The sequence below is a fragment of the Gekko japonicus genome, unplaced genomic scaffold (assembly GCF_001447785.1).
Source record: "Gekko japonicus isolate JY-2015 unplaced genomic scaffold, Gekko_japonicus_V1.1 scaffold45, whole genome shotgun sequence".
Lineage (NCBI taxonomy): Eukaryota > Metazoa > Chordata > Lepidosauria > Squamata > Gekkonidae > Gekko > Gekko japonicus.
This window is the reverse complement of record NW_015177011.1, coordinates 2,069,469-2,097,460: the sequence shown is the minus strand read 5'-3', so window position 1 is coordinate 2,097,460 and position 27,992 is coordinate 2,069,469. Positions and strand designations below refer to the sequence as shown.

At 43.4% G+C, this 27,992-nt stretch overlaps 1 protein-coding gene across 1 annotated transcript in view; it reads right to left on the bottom strand.

The window, feature by feature from the left end:
* The window catches only part of KCNH1 (potassium channel, voltage gated eag related subfamily H, member 1), a 359,758-nt gene that overhangs the window by 155,449 nt on the left and 176,317 nt on the right, over nt 1–27,992 (bottom strand). Inside the window, exon 9 of the mRNA XM_015427609.1 lies at nt 23,739–23,991. Coding sequence (XP_015283095.1) covers nt 23,739–23,991 — 253 coding nt within the window. The remainder of the gene's footprint in view (nt 1–23,738; nt 23,992–27,992) is intronic.

Genomic DNA, 27,992 nt, shown 5'->3' with positions numbered 1-27,992 from the left:
CGGAGAGGACTCTCTGTCTGAGCAGGGGGCAGCAGCCCCAAAAAGTCCCTACAAGTTGCGGAAGAGAAGGGAAGGAAGGGAAAAGAAGAAGTAAAGGCTGAAGGACTCTGAATTGTGCCTTTGAGAACTTTGGTTCTTGGGGATGATTGGGGTACTCTTACTAGACAGTTAAATTTAAAACTCTAAGGGTAAAAGGCTATAAATGTTTGACTCAGTTTATAAAGGGATCAACAATGAGAAGACTTGATGTATCTAAGCTAGTTGGAGGATCTCCTCTCTTGGGTTTTTAGTTAGTAGTGGGTACTTTACTTTCTCCTGTATGTGTAGTATTCCCCCTCCCTTCTTTTCTGTTATAGTTTTTGTAGTTAATAAAAAATCCCCTCCGGGGGCTCAAAAAAAACCCCTAAAACTAAATTATTATAAGTTTAAAATAACTATTTTCCATGCAGCTTCAGGTGGAGTTTTATTGATTATGGTTTGTTCCAGAATATTATGAAGGTAATTAAGAATTTACAATGCTGAGCTGGATTTAAGAAGCTGACACCTCCTTTAAATATTGGATTACATTTGAGGAAGACTATAAAGTTGAAATGAGTTCACAACCAGGTACTCATCATGTTGGACTATGTGTACTTTTTTGCAATATTGTATAAGTAAGAATGTTGGACAAATTGTTACACTTTTGTAAAGTTTTAGAAAAGCAACGTAACTCTTATAAATGTTGTTCATATCACAGAGTTTGCTTGTGGTTTTTTCCTGTGGATATCTGTGATCCCTTTTGTTTTGTTTTGTGCAGCCTCCAGGTGGAGCCTGGAGAACTCCCAGAATTGCAGTTGCTCTCCAGATGACAGGGATTCGTTTCCCCTGGAGAAAATGGCTGTTCTGAAGGGTGGACTCTATGACATTGTACGCTGATGAGGCCTCTCCTCTCACCAAGCCCAGCCCCAGCTCCACCTGAAACCTCCAAGAACTTCCCAGCCCCAGAGATGGCAACCCTAATACCAGTTGATCCAAGAAACGTTTCAAAACCTTCAAGTCTTATAACAAACTTCTATGATAACAGGAAGCAAAATCAATAACCAGGCTATAAAGTTGGACTTTAATTTACTATTCGGCCCCCCCCCCGATTGAACATATGAAGCTGCCATTTACTTAGCCAGATACCTGTAATAACAAGCTCAATATTGTCTACCAGCCGTGACTCTCTAAGTTCTAAGGCAGAGGCTTTTCCTAGCCTTGATGCTAGGGATTTTTTCAGTGGATATGTCAGGGGCTGAAAAGCAAAAAGGCAAATAATACACTGACATCTCCCAGATTTGCAGACATCCTGTGGTACAATGAAAAGCCCACCCTGGAAACCCCAACCCATCAACTACAAGGAAATCCCCTGGTCTGGCGAGTCTTTGCCTACTAGCTAAATCAGGGGTGGCCAAACTTGCTTAATGTAAGAGCCATATAGAATAAACGTCAGATGTTTGAGAGCCGCAGGACATGAATATTACACGTTTACAGACAAATATGCAAATCTGCTTTTTATTAACATTAAATGAGACTGCCAAAAATAACAACAAAAGGGGTAAAAACAGATATTGATAATGATATTTAGTTATCCAGTAATATTTATTTGTTTGCTAATAATATTTATTTGTCAGAGAGAGAGAGAGCACAAATAGATGGGGGAGAGAAGGAAGAAAGAGAGGAAGGAAGAGAAAGAAAGGTGGAAAAAAAGCAAATAGATGGGGAGGGAGGATGGATGGAAGGAAGGGAGAAAGAGAAAGGTAGAAAGAATGAAAGAGGATGAAAGAAAGAAGGAGAGAGAGATAAAGAGTAAGAAACAGAAACAAAGAAAGTAAATAGATGGGGGAAGGAAGGAAGGAAGGAAGGAAGGAAGGAAGGAAGGAAGGAAGGAAGGAAGGAAGGAAAGATCTGGAAAAAGCAAATCGATGGGGAAGGGAGGGAGGGGAAGAGAGAGGGGGGGGAGGAAGAAAGTAAATACATGGGGAGGGAGGGAGAGGTGGAAAGAAAGCAACTTTAACTTTAAATGTGTCCTCCAAGCCCCCCCATGCCCCCACACTAGCTGGCTTGGCTTGGAGAAGAGGCTTAAAGAGACAAATGCCTTCTCCAAACCAGCTGGTGGGGGCGGCAGCTTTGAGAACGCATTTAAAGTTAAAGTTGCTTTTTTTCTCTTCTTCCCCCCTACTTCAAGACTACCCAGGGAAGGGAACACTGGCTGGGTAAGGGAAGACCAATCAGGGAGGCATGCCTCCCCTTCAGTTCTCAAACTCCCCTGCCGGGAGCCACACAATATGTGTGAAAGAGCCGCATGCAGCTCCTGAGCCACAGTTTGGCCACCCCTGAGGTAAATACTTTTATTTAAAATAGGCCCCGGTCACATGGGCAGGAAACTGCGGGGGGGAAGCGTGGCAGTTTGCCCCGGGGCAAACTAACGCGCGGTAAAGTGATCAGACCTCCCGTTGAGGTACCGTGGAGGTTCCGTGGGAAGGGAGAGGTGCCGATCGCTGGACAATCCTGCGCGCAAAACAGAAGCGCGCGGTGCGGCAAACTGGATGTTTTTGTGTGTGTGTACACCACGACTGCGCATGCTTCGTTGGGTGCTTGTGTGCATCCACGGAGACTTGGGGAAAAAAACACCTTTTTTGCAAGGGGACATGGGTGGGCGCCGGATTCCTCCGGAAACGCGATCAGACGCCTGCCCTTGCCCCGCAGTTTCCGGAAACTAGTACCTCCGAGGTACTAGTTTTTTGCTGCGTGTTTTCGGCGGGAAGCCTCGGTTGAGCCACGGAAGTGCTACGCTTCCCAGATGTGCCGGTGAGATCGCGCCCGGAAACTTCGCTTGTCTTCCATCGCTCTAGCGTGGCTAATGCTCCGTTTGACCGCAGCCCTGATACAGTAATTGAAGTACCTTCTGTCATTTTCAAGCACCCAGAAGGCTAGGAACTTGTTGCTGTGCACCTTTGCAGACTTCCCAAAAGAATGCTAAGGTCATTTACACAACCAAGGGCACACACAGGAGTTTGACTGTCTTTTCTGAATTACACTTGGGCCTTTGACACTTTATATCCAGGATAGCATTCCCACCAGCACAAACACTACTGCCCACAGAGTGCAACTTTCTTGGCTCCTGCTTCCCATAGCAGCTCAAAATGCCCCCAGATATCTTATTTCTGGGAGACTGGGAGACCCCATTAACAGGATATCACAGAGCATTTGGGGCTGCCGTGGGAGGGGTTGCTGAGAAAGTCATGCTCCATAGGTGGAAGGCCTTACACCAGAGAAACATTGCGCTGGATCCAACCTGAAGTCCTGTGGTACAAAATGTCTCCTACTACATTTTGGAGAGCTTGTTAGAGCTGGACCCTGCAGAGGGTCTCAAATGGGCTAAATGAAAGATCCAAGTTGGGTATTCAGGCACTATCATTTAGTGGCCTAAATGATTCACTACCACTATCTACCTGTGGCCAAAGAAGGAAGACCACAAAGGAGCCTCCTCATACCCAAAGATCACAGTGAGTCAACTATAACACCCAAATCCCTATAAAAACTTCAAGGTTAGCCTACTATTGCTGCCTACAGTCTGCCTACCTTGCACCCCTCTGCCTTTGCCTTTCCTACCTCAGCTTCAGAGGAACTGGGTTTGAGTGCAGTCTTTTTTTTAACAATATAGTAGACTTGTTTCAAGGTCTACAAGAACAAGCAATCTAGTTTCTCAGACCTACCAGGATTTCTTCCTAATTACAAAAAAGTATTACTTTTTTTACAGGTGATCCTTACTTTTTTTCTGCTAGGTACCACAATAGTGCTATATACTAGGCAAACAGTTCTTTAGTTACAACTAGTGACTGAGAAAAGCACTGTAATACAAACTCAAGAAAAGTAGGAAGAATCCATGTATTCACTTCCAAAAACCTATATGCAGTAAATGTATAGGGAACTGCAGTTTTTACAGGAGATTGGTTAAAGTCAGAGGTCATTTCGGGGGGGAACGCAGTTCCCCTGGGTGAGGTGCAGGGGCGGGGCACATGATGAAGCCCCGCCCCCTGCTTTTGGCCGCCCCGCTTCCAGCCCTCATTCAGCCAGGAGGAGGCGGGAGAAGAGGGAGGGTAAGTTGCTTCCCCCCCGCCTCTCCCCACCCCTGCCTGCCTGGGGCCAGGGAGGGCCTTGGCGGGGCTTCCTCGCACTCCCGCTGGCCTTGCAGGTCCACTGCCGGGCCCCTGATGTCAGGGTGTGTGGCATATGCTAATGAATTATGCTAATGAGTTCCCCTAGCTCTTTTTCTACGAAATGACCCCTGGTTAAAGTAGTTATTAAATTTGACATTGAAGAACAAATTCTGTAAAAGATATAGGGTTGGATCATACTATAATACTCCACTAGTTTGGGCATGTTCCTTTGGAGCAAATATCCTTCCACTGATGCTCTTCTACCCATACAGGAGAATCTTCCATCAGAGAATTTCCCTCTAGCTCCTTGTGCTAGAGGAAAACATTGGGATGGATCCAACCAACAACCTACCACTCCACTGAGCAAAGTTTAAAGCTTTCTTCTACACTATCAAGACTTTCTCCAATTTAATTGGCTCTTCCTCCAATGGAAGAAAAACTCTTACAGGGTTGTAACAAGACACTTCTGTGCAAGAGGGAGGGATCAGAACACAACTCCCAGGTGAGAGTTGGCTGAGTCCTGATGAGAAGTTTGCCAGATGAGGGGGGAGGTGAGTTCACAATAATGACTCCAAGCAGGGGTGGACTAGCCATTTAACTTACATGGAAATTTCCGATGGGCTCCTCCCCAAGGGGCTAGTAATGACCAAGAGCAAGCACAGCCAAGCCCCAGGTGTTTTATATTCAATTTAATTGACAGAAGAGAAATTTTCCATCAACTTTTTAATTAGAATGGTACCAACCATCCTGACTAACGACCTGTTAAAGTTAAAGATTTTTTGTGAGATCCTTTGCTTCAAAGAGAACTAGGAATAATTGGTCAAGATGAGGCTAGAAAAGCCTACTTGGGGGTGAACAAAAGTGTAACTGTACTGTAAGAGAGAGGAAAACCCTTCTGACTTGCTGTGTATTTTTAGAAATTAAAATACAACTTTAATATTTTGTTTATGGCCGAGAATGAAAGCTTATGGTATAACATATTTCTGAATGTTTATAAAAAAAAGAGAAAACAAGTTAAATTCTTAATTCTCGAATAAGGAACTGTGCATAAGAGTGGCAAACTGCTAACAAGCAAAAACTGGGAAATGGCCAAAGACAGTTCCAAGAGCTAATGAAGTAGGAGCTATTAATCATGCACATCGGTCATTCATTAGAGGCCAATTAAAAATGAAGAACTTGTATTATACAAAGGGGACCCCTATTGGCCAAGGTAAAACAGCATATTTTACAAAACCAGAAGCTTTAATTTAGACCAAAAAAAGCTTTATAAAATTCAATTAAAATCTTCTGATGGATGAAGATGAAGAAAAATAGATGAATTCAATGTATCTACAAAAGCTTTATGCCATAGGCCACTTTGTAACATTAGAAAGTGCATATAAAGAGTTTAATTTTTAAAATAGTGTTATAATTTTGTATTTGTCCATAATTCAATGTATCCTTTATATATTTTTAGTAGAAACAACCCACAAGATGGTATTAAGAGTGTTTTTATACATATATGCATATATTAATGTAAAGAAACCATTTTTGTAATGGGAAGTTAGGTTTTGTACTCAGGATGAACTCAGGATGAAAAGTTCATTCAAAGGTGAGTAAGTCTGGGAGAGCAACCAAAGATGCATTCATCATTTAATGAGATAAACACCTGCATTGTAAGGCTGAAATGTAGCTAGGTAGCCTCTTGTTTGTCAAACATTTGATAAATGATTGTTGAGACAAAGAAAACCAAAGTGAGCATGTGCAGATGATGTCAACAATGATGTAAAGTTGGGAGGAGCAAAGAAAACATATAAGCAAGATCTCTGCTGTTACTCACTAGACATCTGAGCTGAATTTTTGGCTGTAAGATGTCCCTTATTCGAATAAAACATTTTCTATCTGTTTTTGCTGCCTGGAATTGTCTGTCTCATTGTGTGGTGTATTGGCTAGCCACACAAGTCAAAGAACCTTAGTGCCCTCAGGGCATTGCCTTCAAAGCCATGGGGTCTCCATAAGTTGGCTGTGACATGGTGGCACTTTCCACCACCACTATAAATGAATACACTTTGATTCTCTATGTAAACAATCTGGGTGGGAAATCTGTAATCACAAATTATGTTCCTATTTGTAATATATTATCAACTTAATTTTTATTGTACCATCACAACTCCACCATATTTGTTTTGCCTCATTTTGAAGTACAAAATCTTTGGGAAAGTATTATTTACAGCCTTCAAAGGAAATAAACTTTAATCTTCTTTTCTAAAAAATTGAACCTCTACTTTTTAAGTCTGTAAATGCTCATACTACAAAAACAGAAGAAGAAAATGCCCATGGCATACTGTGACCTCTCCTTCATACTCTACAGTTTACAGGGCCAAGAAATTATACAAAAATTTAACAGAAATGACAGACATTTAACCAGTTTCCCTTCAACTCATATCTTGCAAGAAATAGCTACTGGGTACATGTTCAAATATATTTGCCTGACATTTGCTACTTGAATGAATGAAAAAGATTCTGAAATTTTACATTTTATAGAAATAAAAACCTTATTACAATAGGGACATTACAGCATCTACCAAACAGTAAGGACATTACTGCATCTACCAAACCAAACGTGCTTTTACTTCCACGTTAGGAAAGTACAAAGAACAAATCCCTTATAACAAATGATAGTGCAAGAATTGGTTTGGATTGAGAACTCTGTTCAGGATCTGCCTCACAGATATAAAGTGCACCTTCTGCAAGGTGAATTTCCAAACAACCACACATTGATTTCTGCCTATTAGCCGACTTCCAGACACTACCAGTACTTACAGGACGCTTCTTTATCCTGTGGCAAAGCAACAGCAAAGCAAGTTGCATGGTCCTTGCTGTCTATATGTAGAAGTCATTCACATTTTTTTTGAAATTAATGATGTGGTCAGCTATTAAGAATGCACATTCCTCAATATGAATGGTATCAAAGAAAGGAAACTGGGAGACCCTACAACTTTCTGTCCTTTGCTATGATTGCTTGAAGGATCAAAGGTGCAACATACAGTAAAAAAAAACCACCCATTACTTGTGTTTACAGTGGACATAAGGAACAAATAAAATATCATTACACATGTTGTACAATTAACTGTATATTTTCTCTTGTGAGCCCATGGAAGGAGATTTTTCTTGACATACAGAAAAAAGTCGTCCCCCCCGCTTTCCCTATATCACTGCCCTGTTCTGACCATGGGATCACTACTACCTGCTCCTATCACAAACAAATTTCTTGTTGCCGTATTTCCTCTGTTTTTACCACCTTGCCCATTTCATGGATTTAATCAAAGTCCCCATATTTCTGTTCTCCGTATTCATTCTGTATCAAAAGCAAAAAAAGCAAACGAGCTACCTGCTCAGGGCAAGAACTTTTTTTTTTAATGTCACAAAGTTTGGAAATTTGAGGGCAGGAATGGCACCCTGTCTGGAGTATGCATCAACCTAAGCAATGCAGAATGTTTCACCACTTGGGGAATTGGAGGGTAGTTTTTAACAGTACTATGGTGATGGCAGCTTGACATTTTTAAATTCAAAGCCACAAAAGTCTGAAAAGAAATAATTATTCAAACCTCCAATATATAAAAATGCCTTTAATAGTCTCCTAATGTCTCCATTTAATTAGTACCTAATGTTTTGATCTTCGATTTAATGAAATTCCAGCTGTCTGCAGATCTGCACTTGTAGATCAAATTAATTCATCTTCAATCACTGATCAAGTCAGTCATTCAAGAGGAGAATACCCAGTTTCTGTACCAAAATTAAACTCAGCTGTTGATAAAGGGTAAAATGAAATATAAGGAAGAAAGGGTACAAACTTACTAGTTCTTTTACTCTACGAAAAAGGAAGGTCAGAAGGAAATAATTAGTGGATATGTATATTAAGGAGAAGCCATACTGTTCTGGCTGAATTCACTGACTACTTCGCCATGTTGTTAAGCAATCAGAGCTGGGACAAGGCTTTCCTGGAGGTTGAGATTTGAGCTTGGTTAAATTAGAAGAAGAAGAGGAGGAGTAGGAGATTGGATTGATACCCCGCCCTTCACTACCCAAAGGAGTTTCAGAGCGGCTTACAAACTCCTTTCCCTTCCCCTCCCCACAACAGACACCCTGTAAGGTAGGTGGGGATGAAAGAGCTCTGACAGAAACTGCTCTTTTTCAAGGACAGCTCTTTATCAGGCTTCCCCAAGGCCATTCAGCCAGGTGCAAGTGGAGGAGTGGGGAATCAAACCCGGTTCTCCAAGATTAGAGTCTGCGCACTTAACCACTACACCAAACTGGCTCCCAGGTTAGTCACGGTAGTCATGTTAGTCAGGTTAGTCTATAAGATCATTGAGCTCCCTGAATTCCAGCATCCTCTAAGATATATAGTCAGAGTTTAGATGATTCTCTTAGGGTAAAGACAGACGACCTCTTCAGAAGTTGTGTCCATTTAAAGTGGGAGCCCACCAAATACAATGGTTCCCACAATGCAATCAATATGCGCAGTGTGTGGGTTTTCCATGTAAATTCTGATTTGCATGTATGGAAGCTGTACATGCATGAAAAATCCACTTGTCCAGTTCACATGAACTGGCAATTGTATGTATGTGCGGAGGCAGGGGGATTTGGCCTCTGTGGAGAATCACTGCTTTAGATCATGAAAGCTTATGCTACAATAAAGCTTTCAAGGTACTGCAAGACTCCATTTTGTTTTTGCTGTCACAGCCAAAGATTCTATTCTGAACCTCTCAGTGACTCTGAGTTCTGTGATTATAAAACTCTCCTCAGCATTATGCAGGAGGTTTAGTACCAGTGAGCAAGTAATCTTTTGGGAAAGCTTGCCTGAAAGCACTGATCTTCACACTGAAGAATGCTTGGTATGCATCCAGTGAACTCCAGGGTTTCCAAGAACACAGTCTGTGAGCATTGTCGTTAATTAAGTTCATCCTCCTGGTTCTTTGAGTATCTGCCATTTGTACAATCAAGCAACAAAGATGTCATATTTCATGTAAAATCCTTCCACTGAGACTCATTAAAATCCAAGCATCTATTGTCTTTACCTGTTGAAGGTGTGTACGTTTCTTAATTTGGGCATTTACCCCCTCATAATTTGGGGTAAAGTTCACACATTCATGTGCCATTTTGTGAATCTATCCTGCTGAGATGAGACTCTCATCCCTAGCACTTCTGTGTTAATGATGTCCTTATAGGCAAAGAAATAAACCCAAAGCTATTTCAGAGAAACATTACAGCGATTATGTTTGCATACTTTAAGATTTCAATTAGATAAAATTAAACCAGCAGGAATGAATTTCTCTTCCACAGCAGATGGGCCATTTAACGTCCTTCTTATACAGAACAAAAAGATACACCAACCTCTCTGTAGTACTTCTTTTTTTAAAACTCTTCCTCAGGGATTATGACTTGGTAAATAATAAATTAATCTGGAGCAATGAGGACACACAAACTGTGTCTTCCTTCTCTGCAATGTGTTATCTTAAACTGAGTAAATAGATGAAACCACCCCTTCCCTGGAGCTGGTAAACAAATTAGAAATCCAGGTTTGCATCACAAATGTATGCCTTCCGCAGCCACTTCCACCACAACCATAGTTTAATTCATGTTTCATAGTTAAGAAAAGCATTTTATGTCATCGTTCACTAGCAAAAACATCACAGCCACAAAGAACAAATAATGCTAATTAATAAAGGTGGCACCTGCATTTCCAGTTTTAGTGCAGAAATTCTATCCGAGGCGACTATTCTACTCATGGTGATCTACCAAATTTCCTTATTCAAGGTAACAATTCTATAGTTATTTCACAGTGTTAACAAAAGCCCCATTTACATGAGATGTGCTTTTATAACTTCCTCATACAAGTGAAGACAAAATAGTTTTCCTGCCCCACAAGACTAAGTGACGGTTGCTTACATCTGCCTGACACCTTCCCCCACCCATGACTGAATTCTAGCACTGCCATCTTGTTTTTTAAAATGTCTTTGGATGCCTAAATGCCTTGAATGTTTTTAATATTGAATTTTTATGGTTTTTATAATGCAATGAATTAATCTGGCCTGGATGAATCACAAGTGGGAATTAAGATTGCTGGGGAAAAGATCAACAACCTCAGATATGCAGACGATACCACTCTAATGGCAGAAAGTGAAGAGGACCTAAAGACCCTCTTGCTCAGGGTAAAAGAGGAGAGCGCAAAAGTGGGCTTGAAGCTTAACATCAAAAAAACTAAGATTATGGCATCCGGCCCCACCACTCCTTGGCAAATAGAAGGGGAAGTCGTGGAAGTAGTGACAGACTTCACGTTCCTGGGATCCCAGATCACCGCAGACTGTGACAGCAGCCATGAAATTAAAAGACGCCTGCTCCTTGGGAGGAAAGTGATGGTGAACCTAAACAGCATGATAAAAAGTAGAGACATCACCCTGCCAACAAAAGTCTGCATGGTCAAAGCAATGGTATTCCCAGTAGTCATGTATGGCTGCGAGAGTTGGACTATAAGGAAGGCCGAGCGCCGAAGAATAGATTCTTTTGAACTATGGTGCTGGAGAAGACTCTTGAGAGTCCCTTGGACTGCAAGAAGATCAAATCAGTCAATCCTAAAAGAAATCAACCCTGACTGTTCCCTGGAAGGCCAGATAATGAAACTGAAGCTCAAATACTTTGGCCACCAAATGAGAAGGGAGCACTCACTGGAGAAGACCCTGATGCTGGGAAAGATTGAAGGTCAAAGAAGACGGGGACGGCAAAGGATGAGATGGTTAGACAGTGTCATAGATGCAACGTACATGAAATTGAGCAAACTTCAGAGGACGGCGGAAGACAGGAAGGCCTGGCGGGATCTGGTCCATGGGGTCGCGAAGAGTCAGACTTGACTGTGCGACTGAAGAACAACAAAAACCACCCTGAGCCCTGTGCAAGTGGGGAAGGGCAGTCAAGAAATCTAATAAAATAAATAAATAAATTAGGCCCTGTTCACACGAGGCGTTTTGGGCCGGGAGAGGGACGGATCGGGGCCGCATCAAATGGGTGCAATCACACAGCAACATCTGGCAATCGTGCCGTGGCCATCCCCGATCCGTCCCAACCACCCAAAACGCGCATCAAAGAAGAACCACCTACCTGGGTGGTTCAATTGAATCCCACCTTTTGCAAATGCGGCCGTGGGATCGCCGGCGCGTCTTTTCACAGGTGCATCCCCTGCCCCCTGCCGTACTGCGCATGCTCGAGCATGTGCAGTTCGGCAGCCTCCCCCTCCCACTCATCTCTTCCTCCCCGGCATCTGATCGTGCCGGGGAGCAACGGCGCGCGGCTAACGGGATCCGTGGGATCCCACCGCGGCGTTTCTTTTTTGGCGTGGCTTTTAAAAGCCGCGCTTCGCCCTGTGTTTTCCCTGCCGTGTGGCAGGGGCCTACATAAAGTATCCCAAGAGGGGGCAGAAGTTCATGTGCTTGTGTGTGTGTAAGGGGAAGGAATTCTGTTGCATTGCTTAGCAAAGTTTGCATGCTTAGATGAGCATAGCGGAACGATCCAACACTATGAACACAGGATCATTACTCGTGTTCCTGTTCATGTATTCTAAACATGCATAGAAGGGGGCATGATGCACTGGTCTCACCCCAACTGCTTTCAAATTCAAATGGAAGCTCTAAACTGACCCCTGTGCTTATACAAGCATGTATGTAAAGGTTTTGCAAAAGCGACCACACTTGCATGTACAACACTGACAACCAGGGCTCTTTTTGTAGAAAAAGCCCAGCAGGAACTCATTAGCATAATAGGCCACACCCAACAGCAGAAACTCATTAGCCTATTAGGCCACACCCCTGCCAGCACAGCTCATTAGCACATTAGGCTGCACTCCCATATTACCAGAAGTGTGGTTATCCAGCCACACCCACCTTTTGCTTCTTATTCTGTTTACCTTGTTTGTGGTCAAAACCCAGGGCTTTTTTGTAGCAGGAACTCCTTTGCATGTTTGGCCACACACCCCTAATGTAGCCAATCCTAATGAGTTTCTGCTGTTGGGTGTGGCCTATTATGCTAATGAGTTCCTGCTGGGTGTGGCCAACTTGAGAGCCAGCTGGAACTCCGTTCCTGTGCGTTCCTGCCCCAAAATAGCCCTGCTTACAACCATACATTTATACGCCTGTAGCATTCTGTTCAGATCTTCCTAAAGAAATGAGGCTAGAATGAGGATGGGAGCTTTTTCCACCAGAAGAATCTCCTGCGCTGAAGGACAGCCGCACACTTAGCTAAGTGGAGTGTTGTGATCCAACACAATGTGTTTATTTGAACATAGCAGCATTATTCAGTTGTTACTATTCACATACACTAAACATGCATATGGGGTCCCACTCTACAATCTGCAAGGCCCTGTGTTCATTTCTACAGACGCTGAAGGGGAAGAGGGCAGTGGCAGGAGAGTGAGAACAAAGCCTGCTCATTAATTCAGCTATAAGAGAGGGGTGAACAGCGCCAGTACCACTTTTCCAGGTACGGGCATTTTTTTAAACAAAGCAAAATTCACTTATTTTCAGAACATTTGACTTTCTTCTGACTTGACCCTGAACATCTATGCATTTACCATAGGCCATCACATCTGTTTATGATCTGGAGAAGTTTAGAAACTGGTCTCTGTATCTCTTTAGGACATTGAAATTTGGAGGGTCATTTAGGGTTAGCCCTCATATGAATGAATGAATGAATAGAAATGTATTTGTATTTAGCCATAGGCCATTACAAACCAAGGACAGATTAGCCCTGATACTAATGGCATGTATCCGTCTGAGCAAAGTTTGAAACCTAAGGAAACTTCCTCCAGCTTCAATGGTTCTTTCTCCCATGGAAGAGTCACTTAAATGGGAAGAAAAACTCCTTAGGCTACAGGAACTTCCTCCAGCACAGAGTGGGATACATGTCAGCAGGGTGTTTTTTTCTGGGGGAACATGCCAGAATGGAGTCCTGGAACCTCTTCGACAAAATTCTTTTTAAAAAGTTTGAAAGTTCATAAGTTTTCAGTATACAGATTGAAAATTTCATTTCCCTCTTGAGAGTTCCATCACCTCTTTTTCCACACACACACACACACACACACACACACAAAAAGCCCAGCATGTCAGTATATATTGGGCTGGATCCCACAGTTGTGCAAGGAGTAGCAGGTTACATGACAGAATCCTCTCTGCCACCCCCTCTTCCAAGCAGCTTCCAACATGCCTCCCCAAAACCTTCCTGAGGGTAGGGGACCCTTCTGGACACTGGGGGTTGCAACCAAGAGGGAGAGTTAGGCAAAATCTCCCTCCCTTGCTATTGCATAAGCACAGCAAACTCAATAAAGCCTTGCATGCTAGTTCAACAATGAGGGAGGGCAAGTCTGCTTACTTCCCTCTCTTACTGCAGCTCCCAATGTTGCATGGCACTTGGTTCATGAGAGTCTTCGAACTTTCAGCAGAGAATTGTCAGTGTGCTTAAGGGGCTGCTGGGGGTACGGAAAGTTGGTGGAAATCCTAATGCACATTGTCCTTCCACTCGTGCAACCAAAACTTAGGTTAGACTGATAAAACAATGTTTTATCAATCTAAGCTAGTGACAAATTTGTGTGATAACTATGTAAGCCCTCACAGGGCTATTTTTGGGTAGGAACGCACAGGAACGGAGTTCCGGCTGGCTTCAGAGTTGGCCACGCCCACTACAGCCAAAACCTCTGCGTGCGTGGCTACAGAGAAGAGGCCTGGAAAGTGTGGCTTCATATGCTAATGAGTTCCTGCTGGGCTTTTTCTACAAAAAAAGCCCTGAGCCCTCACCAAAAAAAAATCTGATTCTCCAGTTATGCTTTTTGCATACAGTTTGGCTTTTGTCCTTTATGTTCTTGCCTAGGGCTGCCAAGTCCCCCCGGTGGGCGGAAAACCCCCCGCCCCAGGGGCCCATTCCCCAACGCCGGGGAATCGGGGCCCGGGGGAACCCCGCCCCAGCGTGCACATCACAGGGAAGTGACATTATGATGCCGGGCACGCTGGGGGCGGGGCCACGGCCATACAAGGGAAAACTCTATGGGAGTCCCCTGCTGGCAAGATAAGTGCCACTTGGCAACCCTATTCTTGCCACCTGCCCCAGGTTTGTATCACAACACCAAAGTTCATCTTTCCACAAATGACATAATGTGTTGGAACTAAGAACATGCCTTTTTCTTATGTAACCCAGGCATTGGAAATGAGGGCAAGGCTTAGGGCCTCTTAAAGCCCCCCTCCCACTCACACACCTTGGCTTAAGCAAAGCAACTATTTATTACAACAAGGAAAAAACAGTTCTGCACACAGAGTATTGTACTTCCCACCCCCAAACACCCCAAGGGCTGTCCATCAAGGGAGGGCTTCTTCAGCTGAGGCCTTTCAGCAATCCAGACCTTGGAGAGACAAACAACTAGGCCTCTCTTTGCACCACCCCCTACCCTGGTTGTTGGGGTTTTTTTTAAGTCACTCGCTACACACACTCCTCCTAATATGCAAATTAAGTATTTCATTGCTCCACCCAACAGCATATATCCCCAAAGTTCTACACTTGGATACCGGGAAAACTTGATTTATAATAATGTTATTATGCAAAAGAACACAGTACATTCTATCAGCCAACAGCAGTAACTTCATCCAGAGACTAACAAAATTTGTGGCAGGGTATGAGCTTTTGTGAGTCATTGCTCATAGTCTGTATCTGAAGAAGCTTATCCCCTATCACAAATTTTGTTAGTCTTTAAGGTGCTACTTGACTCTTATTCTTACTGCAATGGACAGTAGACAGACTAACATGATTACCCATCGTGATCTTCATCCAGAGAAACATTGTTCTAGGAATCACAAATTTTAACAATAAAGCTAGCTGCACAGGCATTTAAAAATATTGCCTATAAAGTCATCCAGACCTTTAAGGCACAGTGGGTAGTTTGCTTTACGTAGTCTGCTTCTATGACTGAATGCATCATTCAGTCATACAATAATAAAAATGCAGTTTATTTTGCAACTGCACAAGAGATAAGAGGATGATTCCTGAGAGAAAAGCATATTCAATTAAGAGGAAACTAAAGGAGAGATAATAGTCTAGCTGAATCCTTTCCCTTGCTTCTTGGTTTCATATTCTGCAAAGATTGATATTAACGTCCTGGCATGCTACCAAATATGTAAAATGCAAATTTACACCACCATAGACATTTTAATACTGGTCCATTGGCCCATTATGTGTAATGAACAGATTAGCACTAGATGTGAAAATTCTAAAACAGAATTTTGTCTGTTGCAGCAAAAATAAAATGGAGTCTTGTGGCACCTTTGCAGATTTATTGTACCATAAACTTCCATGGATCTGAGTAGTGATTTTCAAAATGGGCCAAATCATTCCCAGGAGGGAGATCTACAAAATTGGCGGAAGGGTGTTTAAGATTTTAGTAAACCTTGTCTACCCCACTTGCAATGCCTTCCGACTGCCAAAAGAAGAGAGGTATTTTAGATGTCTCACCAGCTCTGAGGATAAAATCCTAGATTTCTCTATCAGGCCCTTTAAAAAGTGGGGCTAAGCAAACAGAGATCAAATCGAAGAAGAAGAAGAAGAAGAAGAAGAAGAAGAAGAAGAAGAAGAGGAGGAGGAGGAGGAGGAGGAGGAGGAGATTGGATTTATACCCCGCCCTTCACTTGGAGTCTCAGAGCGGCTTACAAACTCCTTTCCCTTCCCCTCCCCACAACAGACAACCTGTGAGGTGGGTGGGGCTGAGAGAACTCTGACACAAACTGCTCTTTTTCAAGGACAGCTGTACCAGAGCTTGTGACTGACCCAAGGTCACATCAGCAGGTGCAACTGGAGGAGTGGGTACTCAAACCTGGTTCTCCCAGATTAGAGTTCGCACACTTAACCACTACACCAAACTGGCTCATTAAGGAACTGATGACCATCATGGACAAGAGTCTCCTTGATGTATGCCTGAGATCTGTGTATCATATGCATATATTATCCTATCCTTATATATAATTGTGTTTTCGTCTCCCAACGTTCAATGCATGCCAAAATAGGTTGGCCACATGAACGGCCAGTCAGAAGACGCTGGCTGGGTTGGCTGGCTGCTTTGTGGAGTCCCGCCCACATCAGCCCTGGCCAGCGTCTTCGGCTCACTCTGCTCTGGTCCTCGGACAGGACGGGACTGTCTGCAGGGTAAGTCAGGTGAAGGCCTCCACAGGCCCCGTGCCTCCTTCCCCTGCCTGCCCGGCAAGCTGGACGGATGGGGAAAACCTCCACAGGACCCACGCCCACTTTCCCTGCCCACCCGGTGAGCCGGATGGACGGGGAAAGGCCTCCACAGGACCCACACCACTTTTCCCTGCCTGCCAGTGAGCTGGGCGGACAGGAAGCCTCAAGAGGCCCTGTGCCCCCTTTCCCCGCCTGCCTGGAAAGCCGGACAGATGTGGAAAGGCTTCCACAGGCCCCGCGCCCCCTTTCCCAGCCCGCCCGGTGAGCCGGACAGACAGGAAAAGCCTCCACAGGCCCAGCGCCGCCTTCCCCCCCACTGTCCAGCAAGGCGGACGAATGGGGAAAGGCCTCCAAAGGACCCGCACCCCCTTTCCCTGCCCGCCTGGCGAGCCGGACGGATGGGTAAAGCCTCCACAGGCCCCGCACCCCCTTTCCCTGCCTGCCGGGTGAACCAGACGGATGGGGAAAGGCTTCCACAGGCCCGCGCCCCCTTTCCCTGCCCGCCCAGCGAGCCGGACAGGGAAAGGCCTCCACAGGCCCCATGCCCCCTTTCCCTGCTCGCCCGGTGAGCTGGATGGATAGGGAAAGCCCCCCACCTCAGCCCCCCCTTTCCCCCCTCACCCGCCAAGCCGGACGAACGGGGAAAGCCTCCACAGGCCCCACTCCCCCTTTCCCTGCCCACCCGGTGAGCAGGATGGACAGGGAAAGCCTCCACAGGCCCTGCACCCCCTTTTCCTGCCCGCCTGGCGAGCTGGACGGAAGGGGAAAGCCTCCACAGGCCTTGTGCCACCTTCCCCCGACCGTCCGGCAAGCCGGACGGATGGGGAAAGGCCTCCACAGGCCCCACACCCCCTTTCCCTGCCCGCCTGGCTCACCGGACGGAAGGGGAAAGCCTCCAGAGGCCCCACACCCCCTTTCCCTGCCCGCCTGGTGAGGCGGATGGCCATGGAAAGGCTTCCCCTACCTCTCCCTTTATCTTCCAAGCATCTCTGTCTTCTCTCTCTCCTTCTTTCCCTCCCTCTTTTCCTGCCTTCCTTTGCCTTCTGTCCCTCCCTCCCTCTTTCTCTTCTTTCCTTCCTCCCTCCCTAACTCTTTGCATTCTTCCCCTCACTCCCTCCCTCTATCCCTCCCTCTTTCTCTTCCTCCCTATCTCTTTTCATTCTTTTCTGCCCGGCCGCCCCATCTCTTTGACTTTTTTCCCTCCCTCTTTCATCCTCTTTCCTTCACCCCCCCTTGCTTCCTTACTCTTTTTCATTCTCCCTCTCTCTCTCTCTCCCTCCCTCTTTATCTTTCTTTCTCTCTGTGTCTTTCCTTCCTTCTAGCACTCGTTGTCTTGCGTCTACAAGCTTTCTTCCTAGTACAACATTACAAAATTGCCTTGCCTGGTGTGCAGCTTTTATGTCTATTTTTTTTAAAAAAAAAAAATGTTGCTTTAGGGAACTGCATACTTGGTTGGCATTAGGGAATTAAACATTAGGAATGCTTATAGAAAAGCCTACCTAAATCTAAAGGGTAGATTTTCTTCTACTTACCTTTTCTGTGCCTTCCGTTATTTCTGTAAATTCATGTTTACTGCAATTAGCCTGTCATCTTGGATCCTATCCTATATTATACTGTGTTTATTTTGGTATGAGCTGGTGTTTCATGTTTGAAATCATAGATTGGTAGCACTGTCACCAGATTAAAGAAAAGTTAATTCATCATATGAGATTATGTGTATCATATGAGTGGATAAATTAGCACATTTGAAGAAAGAAACAGAGCTACTTTATTTTTAAAACATCAAAAAGCGTAAAGGAATAAGGACACAAGATTCTGGGACTGTACTGCTATTCTGCATCCATGATTTCATACAAGCTACTTCACTCGTATTTGAAGACCGTCCGTAACACTCTTTTTCACATGGAGATGATCCCCTTGCTAGCCCTTCAGGACTGCTGGCTCAGGTGCTTTCACGGCAATAGCTTAGAAGAGGCATTCTCACCCTATGGAGGATGTAAGATGTCTTTCCATAGATCAACTCTATAGCCATCATGGCTAACATGTATCTGATCCAGGTAGTTTCAGACTCAACTCCTGAAAAATGATACATACTGGATCTGATCTTCTGCACCAAGTAGGCAACTAGTGGCATGGTTAGGGGGCTATCTATTCAGATCATGCCAAGGTCTAGATGCTCCATTGTTCCCAATGTCCTCTTCCATCCAATCAATATGATCCAACTCCATAGTTTATGTGGAGTTGAGTGAAGTGAAGAGCATTGTTGAAAGAATCTGGCAGAGCTCATTTGAAAAACTGAGTTCATCTGAAAACTGAGGTGGCAAAGAAAGAATACTTTTCCGCTACCATTGTTCAGCACCATTATTTTGCCTGTTTGGGTATTCAGTGACTCCATGAACAGAGCCCTAGAATCAGATGGGAACTGGCAGGGGTCTTTTGGGGCTGGAGCGCACCGGAGCACCGCTCCAGCAGCCCAGGAGCTGGCACAAATGGCAGTGGCAGCAAGCCCCACCCCCAGCTCCCCACGTTGCAGCCCATCGCTGGCCTCCCGGGGTCCGCGCTGGAGTGCTGCGGTAAGTGAGCGACCCGCGTGAGGGATCCGCGGGGGTGGCGGGGACTTGATGGGGGTGGGGTGGAAGGGCCTTCCTCCCCCCATCTCTTTTCCCTCTTTCTTTTCCTCCTTTCCTTCTCTCCTTTCCTTTTCTTTCTCTCTTTCTTTCCCTCTTTGCCTCCCTTCTCTCTTTCTTTCCCTTCTCTCTTTTTCCTCTTTTCCTCCTTCTTCCCTTCTCTTTTTCTTTCTTTCCCTTCTTCTTTCCTTCCCTCTTTCCTTCTCTCTTTTTATCCCCTCTTTCCTTCCTTCTTTCCTTCTCTTTCTTTCCCTCTTTCCTTCCTTCTTTTCTTCTCTCTACTCTCTCTCTCTTTCCTTCCCTCTTTCCTCCTTCTGCAGCCCAACTTTAATGAGAAGGAATTTAAACTTTACACCCCTTCTCTCTTCGCTTCCCCCCCCCTCCCGCAGGCCGGCTGGAGAAGGGAAGGGGAGGCTTTTGAAGATGCCTCCCCCCCTTTTGCTTCCCCTTCTGACATCACTTCCGGTGATGTCAGGGGGCGTGGCATATGCTAATGAGCAATTATGCTAATAGCCTAGTAGCTCATTAGCATACCTTATGCTAATGAGCTCCTGCAGCTCTTTTTCTACAAAAAGACCCCTGGACTGGTGATTCAATGTAACGTTTATGCACATTTCTTTGTTGACAAAATCTTTCAAATCTGCTCCAGCTTGGCTGCTACATTAAAAGCAGATCAAGTAGCAGAGCTTTGGGTGGTCTCCCTGAGCAAGAGTGATCGAGTTCTTGGGACTGTGAAGGCTACCACTTGTAAACTCATTTCTTGTTCATTCTTGCTGGTTAAAGCATGCTGGGAGATGGCACAAGAGCTTCAGATGGAGATCATTAACCATTTTAAGTTAGGGTGTATTTTCAGGGGCTTTGACAGAGATAATTATTTTCTATTTGCTGAAGAAAAGCACCTTAAATGAGAATGATGTAGCAAATTGTGGGCTTTCTAATTTGTCTCTCTGAGGGACAGTGACTGAGAGAGTGGCTGCACTCCATGGTTACCTGGATGGCATCTGCCTTTCACTCCTTTCAGACTGGCTTTCAGGACTGCTTATGAAATGGAAGCAACTTTTGTCACATGGTGGATTATCTTGGCTGAGACCAGCTGCTGAGCCCCACCTTCCTCTGTGCCTGAGGCACTGAAAGGACCTTTGCTTGAGGGAAAGGGTTGTAACCAGTTCCACTCAGACATACTACATGAGAGGTGTTTAGTGCTCTTTTACAGTACTGTTATAGTTGCTTAGTGATATTTCTATCATAAGCCACTGAGTCCTGCTTGCAAAAAAAAAAAAGACAGGTAGAAATATTTTAGAATCCATTAATTAATTAATCTACCCCCAGAATACAACAAAGTGCAGCATCTAGAACTCGCTGGAATTGGAAATACTATTTCAGCTACAGGGAAAGACATAGACGTAGGTGTCTCCCAAGTTTTTTCATGGGCAGAAGGATTTCCACTCACAGACTGCAACTTTCTCCCCCTCTTATTGCAGCTTGAAATGCCCCCCCCCCCAATCTTGTTCTTGGGATACAAGGAATCCCTGGGAATAGGTTTTCAGAGGGCATTTCAGGCTGCCACAGGATGGGGGAGCTGAGAAAGCTGTACTCAGAAAGTGGAAATTCTTATGCCCATGGGGGAAATCTCAGTGGGATCTAAGCCATTATCTCCTGTGTTTGTTTTTAAAGTTAGAAGTATGTAAGAGGAGGCCTCAAGCAAATTGGCACTGCAGCCTTAGAGAAAGGATCTTCTAACCCCTTTTCTTGCGCCAGTGTTCAAGTCATCCCCAGAAGCTACTCACTCCATAGGGGAAACATACATTTTGCCTTGTAAGGGCAGAAAGGTGGGATATAAATTTTGTAAATAAAATAAATAAAATACAGATATCTGAATCCAGTTCAGGCCCACCTAACCAATAGTTTTGCTTAACTTTAAAAAATACCAGGCAGCCTTGTCATGTATTTCCCATACATCATCTAGTTGTGCCCTCTGCTATAGGGCTTAGACAGATACAAACAACTGTTCAGAATGGAACAGTCACACACAAAACATTATTTTAAAATGTAAATAAAAAATGTGTGTGTGTGTGTGGGGGGGATTATTGCCTGTTCTCATTCCCAACTGCACATTTTCTTTTACATGATAGCTACATTTGTCCTCAGAGATTAAGATTGTTGGGTTACTGGCTTTTGTGCAAAGTTAATGTGAGTGACAGATAAAGGATTAAAGCTCAGAGAGAATTTACGTTATCATGGAAAAGTCTGACAGAATCAAGGGATATGTATCACCTCCTTAAGGCTGGACCTGCCTTATTATTTATCTTTATCTAGTGGGTTATCACAGTCTTTTTCTCCTCATTTTGCTTTCAACGTGTTTATACCACAGCAACTTCTTTTGTGTGCATAACACTTTCACTCTAATGCAGGCCTTTGTGGATGAAAATAAAGCATATCTACATTTAAAATAATTTGGACTTTGGTTGCAGAACTGTACTTTTATAAATTCTAATAATGATATCTGGAAATATCTTACCCCAGTAAATTGGGATGAGAGGTTACAGGACTAAATCTCTGTTTGAATGTATTGCAATTTTTATTATTAGTTACCATATTAAAAGGTAAACCATGGTGGTAGCCATGTGTTTTATCAGCCATAAAGAATTTCCTGCCAGGGGTCTTTTAATAGATAAATAAATTATTTATATTGTAATGTATTTGTACAATATCTGTTTATAACCAAAATTAATAAACACAATTAGCTAAAAAGCTAATTCCCTGCCATTCTGCTGCCACCACAGGCCACAAATAGAATCTGAATGTCCTCTGGTTAGGGGTTTCTCTCCAGCAGCCAGGCAGCTCCTGGGTTTAATTTATGCTTTGATAAGTGTGGACCTCCAGCATGAGGCAATTCTCTGAGACTAAATGACTAAATGAGTTCCATTTCAGAAAAATAGTTTATCTTTAAGAACACAGTATAAAAGTCTGCAGTTGTGGACAAGTTTACATCGGGACCACACAGCGTAGCATTCAGACAAGAATAAAAGAACATGAAAAACACTACAGACTTGGCCAACCTGAAAAATCAGCAGTGGCTAAACATAGCCTAACTCAAACAGGACACAGTATTTTGTTCCAAGACACTGAAAGGTTGGACAACACTTTCAATTACTATGTCAGATTCCACAGGGAAGCCATTGAAATTCACAAACATAATGGGTGGTGGATTTTACTCACAGTTGCTCCTCTGGCATCCAGCTCCATGGCTCTGAAGGAAGCAGAGGGGAAGAGATGGGAGACCAAAAGAAAGAGGCAAGAGGCAGCAGACAGGTGGGAGAAGGAATTCCTTAAGATCAGGTAAAACTGCTTCCTTTCTATGAAGTGGCCCAGACAGTGGTATATTTAAAGCTATTAGACTTCAAATAGCAGGATCCCTTCATTATAACTAAGGATTTTTCCATAGGTGTACCCAAATCAATATGAAAAACCCCTCTCTCCCCCCCCCACCGGTTCCGAGGTGAGGCCCACGCGGCGTGGAGCTGCCGAGCCTCGCAACTCTATCTCTCTGTCTCCCCACCCCCCGGCTCCGAACCGAGGGCCGATCGGCGAGCTGATCGGCCCTCGCCGCTCTGCCCCCCCTCCCTGCTTGCCGCTCACTGCTCGCCGCTTCCCTCCCAAGCGGCGGCGGCAGTCACAAAGCGTTCCCTGTGCGTGCGCAGGGGACGCTCTGTCACTTTTGGGGGGATTTAAGTATCCCCCTGATTTTTAAAAAAACTTTTTAGAATTTTGTGCACACGTGGGGACTGGCCCATGTGTGCACAAACCTCCCCCTCCCCCCCAAGTGCCCCCGGAGCGCTGATTTAGCGATCCGCACTCCGGGGGCAACTTGGCTATTAGATATATAGATTATTGGCAGTTCTAATAGGGCCTCTGTAGATTGGCCATCCACCACTGTCCTACTGAATTCGCAGGAAGATTGGAATGTAGGGGACTCTCCCATCACATCACAGCTTCCCCCTCAGTAAAAGGGGGGTGCTGCAGATGCACAAGGAGAGCTGCCACCTTTTTCTCAGGACAACGATTCATTTCTTCTAGAGGATACTTCAGATGCAGAGCCCTCTAGAGAAGATGTCATGTTTCCTCTCAAGGAAAATGGGAACATGATGGAGGCTGTAGCCTCTCCACAGCTTCCAGAGGTATACATGCCCTGGAAAAGACCATATGAAAGGTACACCTCAGTGATGATTACTGAAGAATTTCATTTTGTCAGTTTACATCATGTCAGTTCATTCCCTCAAGCTACAGCCTCTTCAAGGGGACTCAAGAGGTTCTTGATGAACTTAGTGTCTGCTTAAAAGAGGGGGATATATACTGTTTCACTTAGTGAGTGTAGGCTTAGAAAATACTCTGCATTCATTTAAGGAAAAAATATTAAAACACTGGAGAATTCTTGGAGCATATTAGCACCCTGCTTCAGAGCAACAGACAGAATCTTAGAAATACCATATTATGTTTAGAGTTAACTATTGTGAAGGCCCCTCAAGGCACATCCCTGCACTCAAACAAAATGATCATAAATAGGACAGTAGGTACAATGTTAGACTGTGTATGTCAAGTCTCCTCCTTCTGAACAGAAGACGTCATCCAGTACATAAAACATACATACAAATGTGTACATAGAAAAAACGGTAGTATGAAATCCTACCCAGAATTGCAACAACTTCATCATCCTGGATTACTTCCAAGGACCCCGAAACCACAAAGCAAAGGTTGTCCACACTTTCTCCAGCATGGTAAATGAGATCCCCAGGAGCACAGTGAACAGTCTGAAATTCCATTGCAAGAGCTCGCAGACATCCGTCACTAGCCAGTCTGAATGCAGGGTGCTCCTTAAAAACTTTACGATTCAGATGAACACAGATGTCTGCTCGCATATCCTTAGGGCAAATCTGTAAAACCTAGAAGAACATGTCAGGAATTATTCCTGTGTGCAAAAGATCTTAATGTGTTACATTCTCTATACACCTTCATTCATTCTTTAAAAAATTTTAAGATATGAGAACTAATGTGCCCATCTTATAAAAATCCATCTGTGATTAATATATTACTTATATTGGCAACAATTATTATGATTTGGCCAGCATGACATTATTGTTTTCCATACTGAAAGGGGGAAACTCCATTTTGGAAGACAGACAAAAACCCAGACATTTTAAAGAGTTACATGTTTCCTTGTCCGCTGCTCATATTCATCTTCTACTTATAGTGGCCTGTGATGGACAGCCTCTAAGTCTCTGTGATGGCTGGCCTCTGTGATGGCTGGCCTCTGGAGTGGGGGGAAGAGACAGTTAAGTGAAGGGAAAGTCTGTCATCTCCTCAGATGGGGCTTGGGGAAGTAATAGAGAAACAGGAAAAACTACTAAGAGATTAGTTGGTTAGTTAGGCTTCACCCCATGATGAACTCAGAAATCTTCCAGGCTGGTCACTGCTCCTGGAAGGTGTGATGGAGTGGATGGGGAGCTGAGAAAGCACCTGGCCATCACATGGTTAATGTACCCTAGGACAATTTTGCAATTCCTGGCCAGATTAGCCCAGAAAGGTGAGAGTCTTCCCAGATTGGCTTTTCTCAAGCCTTGCCTGTTTCAGTCTCTGCAACTTGTAAAATAATGATTTGTCCACAACTGATAGTGGTACCCTTTTCTCCAATAACCAATCCTATCGAAGGGTGTGTAAGTCTAATTTCCTGGGAGAGCTGATTTCCTTTCAGTTTGGACAAACTGTTGCTATGGGGTAAATTCCTGTTTCATTTTCTTAGCAATCTTGACAAAAAAACGCTTGTAGTAATGGATGCCAGTTATCTGTCTCCAGACTTCTAGATGTGTTTTGGAAAGAAACTTTAAATTTTGTAATTCTGTAACTAAAGCAAATATGTACCCTAGCCCTCTGGGAATAAACAGTTTTTAGCAATACTTTCATTATTGTTTTGAACTGCAATTAATTTGATTTCCTAATACTAGATACCACAGATGAACAGATATTTTAATTTTATAAAATAAATGGATGCATCTTCAAATGCATATGTAGAAGAAAGAAAATAATTGATAATAATAAAAATATAAATTATGAGATGCAAGTTTGAGGTGATAATCTATGACTACAAGGATTTTTGTATGTTTTGTTTATTTTAAATTGGGATCTGTCAAAACATGCAAGTTTATGAGGCAGTTAAATATCCCTGCTTGACTCTTGCATTCAGCACCCTCTTAAACATGAACCTAAAAAGTTCTTCAGCATTAAGACAGACCCTGGATTTACAAGAAGGGAAACAATTATTGAGGCCAATCATATTCTCTGCTGGATATTGAATTATTATGCTAATATTCTAAGGGTTTTAGCACAGTAAAATCAATAGAAAATAAATCTCACACTTAATATGCATACTCTTTGAAAAAGAGTGCACCAATTAAGTGCAAACACTAGATATGTTGACTATACAGTCCAAATTTCCTTTAAACTTTGCAATCAGAAAATTAATTAACCTGTAATAGGGAATCATCACACACTAGGGAACAGCAAAGAAATTAACCTATTTGCATCTCAAGTCCATGCATACATAGACTGGCCGGCAACCTATCACTTAGTTTTAGAAGGATGTAACTGTTTATGATAGCCCTGTAAATCTCTCCCATTGAAATAAATGGAGCTGAAATGTGTTTTAACTTGGCTGGGTTGTGTTTTTTGCTCAAAATAGGGGTTTGAAATTTGCTAATAAATCTTTTACAGTGCAATCCTTAGTACAGTCAAATCTGGAAATAAGTCAGGCAGAAGGGGAAAACTGCAAGGGAAACATTTGGGGGGGAAGCAAAAGCAGAAGACATGAAAGCCGCTAAACATTGCATTATCTACCTGTCTCTGTATTCTCATTATTTTAGCAAGTTATTTGCTAAGATAAAGTCTAGCGCAGTTCATCCCTAAGTGATTGGGTTTTCACATCTACTTTTATGTAAGTGGAATCCCAAGATTGTCTAGGAGTTTTGGCCAAGGGTTGAGGTTATCTATACGTGGTCTATACTGCTATATTAAGTAGGTTCCTATTACATCATTTTTGCACCATTTAACGTGTCATGTTAATACTTATGCAATGCTTCAGTTCTAAAATCCTAATGCGCTGGTTATTGAATATCCCATTTTGTTGATTGAACTGACTCACCTTGAGTTTCTGTAAGAAATGCGGGCTATTAATAATGTAAAAAAATTAAATGAATTTTACCACCCTTTCATCAATATATATATATTTTAATCTAGGTAGCATGGATTACCATGGTTAGTTTTTTATTAATGGTTCTGTTTGTTTGAGCTGTTAAGAATAACATTGTCAAGATTTATATATTAAAAGAAATGCTTAATGGCTTTCACTATTTTAGTTTCTCTACATACTCAGCGCCACATCAAACAGGTAACATATAATTAAAATGGTGATGGATACTGGAGATAACATTCACATTCAATATACTTGCTTAGAGTGTATACTAAATCAAACAGCAGGGATGTAGAAGCCATATCATGATTTATTCATTTTGTGATATTCTTGAAATTGTGCCTAATGTAAAGTCAGTGGCGCTTGAGAATTGGACTTGAAGATTTATGGACCAGTATCTATATTATTCAATGTCATATTGGTTGGTTCATGCTGCAATCACTGAAACATTTTTGTTTTTATTGATATGTCTTAAAATATGAATACATTAGTTACTGAACTTTAGCAAAATTCATTTGTTTCAAAAGTACATCAAATATCATTTCATATTTCTTAAGTTGTTAAGTTTTGAAATAAACCACACAGAAACCTGTGTAACACAAGTTATTTAATGAAATATTAGGATGATTTTGTATTGAAAACTTCATTAGACATACAAAACTATATAAGGTGGTGAATCTCTTTCTTTCCATCTCTTTTTGGCTGTTTCTTCTTTGCTGTTGTAATCAGCTAGAGGTAGACCAGGAGATGGGTAGCATAGAGAGGAGATGACTGAGAGTGATATGATAACCATCTTCAAGTACCTGGGCTGTCATATAGAGGATGGTGTGGAGTTGTTTTTTGTTGCCCCATAAGGTTGGACCAGACCAATGGGTTGAAATTAGATCAGAAGAGTTTTTGGCTAAACATTAGGAAGAGCTTCCTGACAGTTAGAGTGGTTCCTCAGTGGAACGAGCTTCTTCGGGAGGTGGTGGTCTCTCCTTCTTTGGAGGTTTTCAAACAGAGGCTAGATAGCCGACAGCAATGTTGTCTGTGAACTTGGGAAGATCATGAGAGGGAGGGCAGGAAGGGTTGCATCAGTGCTTGTGGCCCTTTCTTACACACCAAGGGAAATGCTAATTGCCACTTGGGGGGCAGGAAGCAATTTTTCTCCAGGCCAGTTTGGCTGCAGATCCTGGAGGTTTTTTGTCATCTTTTGGGCATGGAACAGTGATCACAGGGGTGTGTGGAGGAGAAGGTTTGTGAACTTCCAGCATTGTGCAGGGGGTTGGACTTGATGACACTGGAGGTTCCTTCCAACTCCTAAGCAGGGATCTTTTCCTAGAAAAAGAGCTGCAGGAGCTCATTAACATACGGTATGCTAATGAGCTACTAGGCTATTATCATAATACCTCTTTAGCATATGCAACGCCACCTGACATCACTGGAAGTGATGTCAGAAGGGGAAGCAAAAGGGGGGGGAAGTATATTCAAAAGCCTCCCTTTCCCTTCCCCGGGGGGGGGGAGCAAAGAGAGAAGGGGTTTAAAGTTTAAACCCCTTCTCACTAGAGTTGGGCCACAGGAGGAGGAAAGAGAGAGAAAGTAGAGAGAAGAAAATAAGGAAGGAAAGAGGGAAAGAAAGAGAAGGAAAGAAGGAAGCAAAGAGAAAAAGAAAGAGAAGGAAGGAAAAAAGAAAGAGAGAGAGAGAAGGGAAGAAGGAGG